Source organism: Lates calcarifer, linkage group LG12 (genome assembly GCF_001640805.2).
Source record: "Lates calcarifer isolate ASB-BC8 linkage group LG12, TLL_Latcal_v3, whole genome shotgun sequence".
In the NCBI taxonomy this organism is placed as follows: domain Eukaryota; kingdom Metazoa; phylum Chordata; class Actinopteri; family Centropomidae; genus Lates; species Lates calcarifer.
The window spans coordinates 10,850,514-10,853,944 of NC_066844.1; the positions used below are offsets into that span (position 1 = coordinate 10,850,514).

Sequence of the window (3,431 nt, forward strand, 5' to 3'; positions counted from 1 at the left end):
TATTCATTTTTTTTTTTTTTTTATTTTTTTTTTGCATTGTGTTTAGACATAATTGTAATTGTATGCATCTTCAGCTTGTATTTTTACTAGTAAGTTGTGGATATCAGTAATGACATTTTTACTAGTTACAGTGTATTTCTCATATAAAAAAATACATTGTGGGAATGACTAGTTACAATTGGATTGTAAATATCTGAAATTGGAGTTGTTCCTGATAAGAATTCTATTTAAGATATCCAGAATGAATATTCCAGAATGAATTTTGGAAGGATAGACAATTCTATGACATAATCAACTGTGATGTCATGTAAGTTGATCTTGTAGAACTCATTTTGATCTTTGACACAATTCTACAATACGTGGCGTACTCAGCACTGCATACACTAACAGACAAACAAACACAGTCTCTACATTCCATTTAGAAAAAATACTTAAAATTAAAAAAACTATTAAAGATGGATTCCCAGGGTTTATGTCCATATGGAATAAAGAGCTTGATAGAGTGTGTTTCCAGAGCGACACTCATAGCACAACCAGGTGACATTCCAAACTTTTTAGCTGAGTATTTGTCAGAGCTGGTCAGCTTCAGAGACTCTAACCATGAAACCAATGTCAAAGACGTCTCCTTTCACTACGAGGAGCTATGGGGTAAGTTTGCATTGTTATAATTTACATTCAGATACAATTAAATATCATCTTTTAAAGTTACAATTAACAATGATTAGTAATGTCCTCCATTAGTGATGATTTGATCATAGACTTGGTGGGCTTGAGAAGTACATGAAGTAGGAGTTAAGGCCAAATAGTAATACAAGGATATTAGGACATTGCTAATAATAAGTTAAATAAATGAAAATAAAAGTTCTGTTTTTTATGTATGACAATAATCTTATGCATGTTTTCTTTGAAAATCTTTTCTAGAGAAAAAGTTCTTCAGAAATATGAGGAAAACAACCTGGACCACAGAACAGTCTCCAATCCCTTTCACTTCCAGTGAAGGAAGTGTAGCCAGTGACCCTCCCACTGACTCAAAACTGATGACTCCTCTCAAAGTGAAGACACGTAAAATGTCCCCTGTCAGAATTCCGAGTCACAAGGAGAGTGTGGGAACAATAGTTAAATCGTCAGAAACAGACAGTAAGCCTTCTTCATCTTCCAGTCATTCAAGACTGAAACCACCTCCAGGGAGTACGGCACCACCGTCAATGAAGCCTGTGCCACCTTCCTGTAATGAAAGCGTAAAGACACATAGAGTGGCCTCAGTAGGGGTTGTGAAGTGTCAGGAGAATGAAAGAAGCACTGACTCAAAACATCGACCCACATTTTCCTCATCTAAAGGCATTTCAGCACTGGAATCCAGTGTGGCCAGTAAATCATCTGCCCTTCTTAGCCATCCTGTTGCAATAGTAACACAGAGGCCTGCACTCCCACCTGTTTCACAGAAGATATCACTCAGTGTATCTAGGCCAAAGAACACTACTGAACATCAGGAATCACATAGCACCAGGACACAGCCTACAACAGCTAAGGCCCTGGGAACAGAGAGTACCACAACAGGGCCTACAAAACCTAAGGTTCCAAAACCAGAGAAGACAAGAGCACAGCCTACTATAACAAAGGCTGCAGGATCAGACAGTAATAGGACACAGACTAATGTCCCAGGACCAAGAAACACAAATACACAGCCTCCAACAGCTAAACTCCAGAGACCCGAGAGGACCAGGACATGGCCTATAACACCTATGGCCACAGGACCAGACAGTTCTAAAATACAGACCACAACACCTAATGTCCTAGGATTAGATAGCAAAAGCACACAGCCTACAACACCTAAGATTCAGGACCAGAGAGGACCAGGACACTGCCTACACCACCCAAGGCCTCAAGAACACTGCCAATGATAGCTAAGGCTGCAGGATCAGACACCAGGACACAGACTATAACAACTAATGTCCCAGGACCAGAGAGTATGAAGACACAACCTCAAACACCTAATAACCAGGGACCAGAGAGGACCAGGACACTGCTTATAACACCCAAGGCCCCTGGAGCAGAGAGTACCAAGACACATACTACAATAGCTAGACTCCAGGGACCCGAGACGATCAGGACACTACCAACAATACCTGGGGCCGTCAGACCAGAAAGTACCAGGACTCCAACTTCAACACCTATGGTCCCAGGACCACAAAGTTCTACGACACAGCCGTCCAACAGCTACTGGCTGCAGGACCAGACAGTACCAAGATGCAGACTACAATACCTAATGTTCCAGGACCAGAGAGAAAAAGCACACAGCCTACAACACCTAAGATCCAGGAACCAGAGAGGACCAGGAGACTGTCTGCAACACCTAAGTCCACTACACCGAAGAGCACCATGAAACAGACTACAAAACCTAAGGTCCAAAGGCAAGAGAAGACCAGGACACGGCCTACAACACCCAAGTTCCCAGGACCAGAGACAACCAGGTACAGGGCCTACAACACTTAAGACAGCAGGACCAGAGAGTACCATGACATGGCCTAAAAAATCCAAAGTCCAGGAACAAAAGAAGACCAGAGAATGGGTTACTCTAAACAAGGCACCAGAGAAGATTCTGTGGTCTGAGAAGGCTAGGGCAAGGTCTGCACTAAACAGATCAGTTGGTGGTGCCCACAGTATGGCATTTAGTGGACAAGGTGGTATAGCAGAAGGTAAAAACTACTTGGGTGTATCACAAGTTACACATTCTAGCTACACTTGCCCACATTTAGCACATACTGTTGACATCATTAGGTATAAGCATTTGCGGGCCCAATCCTCAACCCTGCACCACAGCGATCCTTAAGATAGAAAAAATCACCATTGTTTTCCTTGCAAACTCAATAAAATCAAAAAAGTCATTAGCATGAATTGATGAGTTGTAGTGATTAATGTTACTGACTAACTTATCTCCGATAACAACAGAATATTCTTAAAAGTGCTATATTCTGTCCTTTTTTTCACTCACATGTGGTTTGGCTATCATTATCTCAGCAGAGGTGTAAATATTTCTCATATAAAAGCACCTAGAATATGTGCTATTACAATGTAAAAAGGTAATAAACGGTCATCTGTTATGCTGCTTTCTCTCTTTGTGTGCTGCCTTTGTTGGTTGTTCCTCTCCAGTAAATGGGTGGACATGTCACCGTGTTCTACTTATCCATCATACCAAGGAAAGGGAACTCAGGGTTGGAAGAAGTCTATGTATCTGCTAAATGCAAATGATAACTAAATATAATTACACGCTATCATGTTTTGTATCACTTTCTATCCCTTCAGACAGTATGGGACATACTTCTATAATAACTCAGCAGTTAGCAAAGAGGAATGAAGACTATTGGCGTGGTTGGGGAAGAATGTACTATGAAAACTGAGATATCTACAAGAGAGAGTGGATGAAGGATAAG

General features: G+C 41.2%; 1 protein-coding gene across 1 annotated transcript; it reads left to right on the top strand.

Moving 5' to 3' along the window:
- The first annotated feature begins 377 nt into the window (after positions 1-377).
- Positions 378-1,901, top strand: LOC108877494 (putative protein TPRXL). The gene is made up of 2 exons (XM_018667566.2): positions 378-648; positions 922-1,901. Exons 1-2 carry the CDS (start codon positions 456-458, stop codon positions 1,899-1,901), a joined length of 1,173 nt encoding a protein of 390 aa, XP_018523082.1. The 5' UTR covers positions 378-455.
- Positions 1,902-3,431: the final 1,530 nt, after the last annotated feature.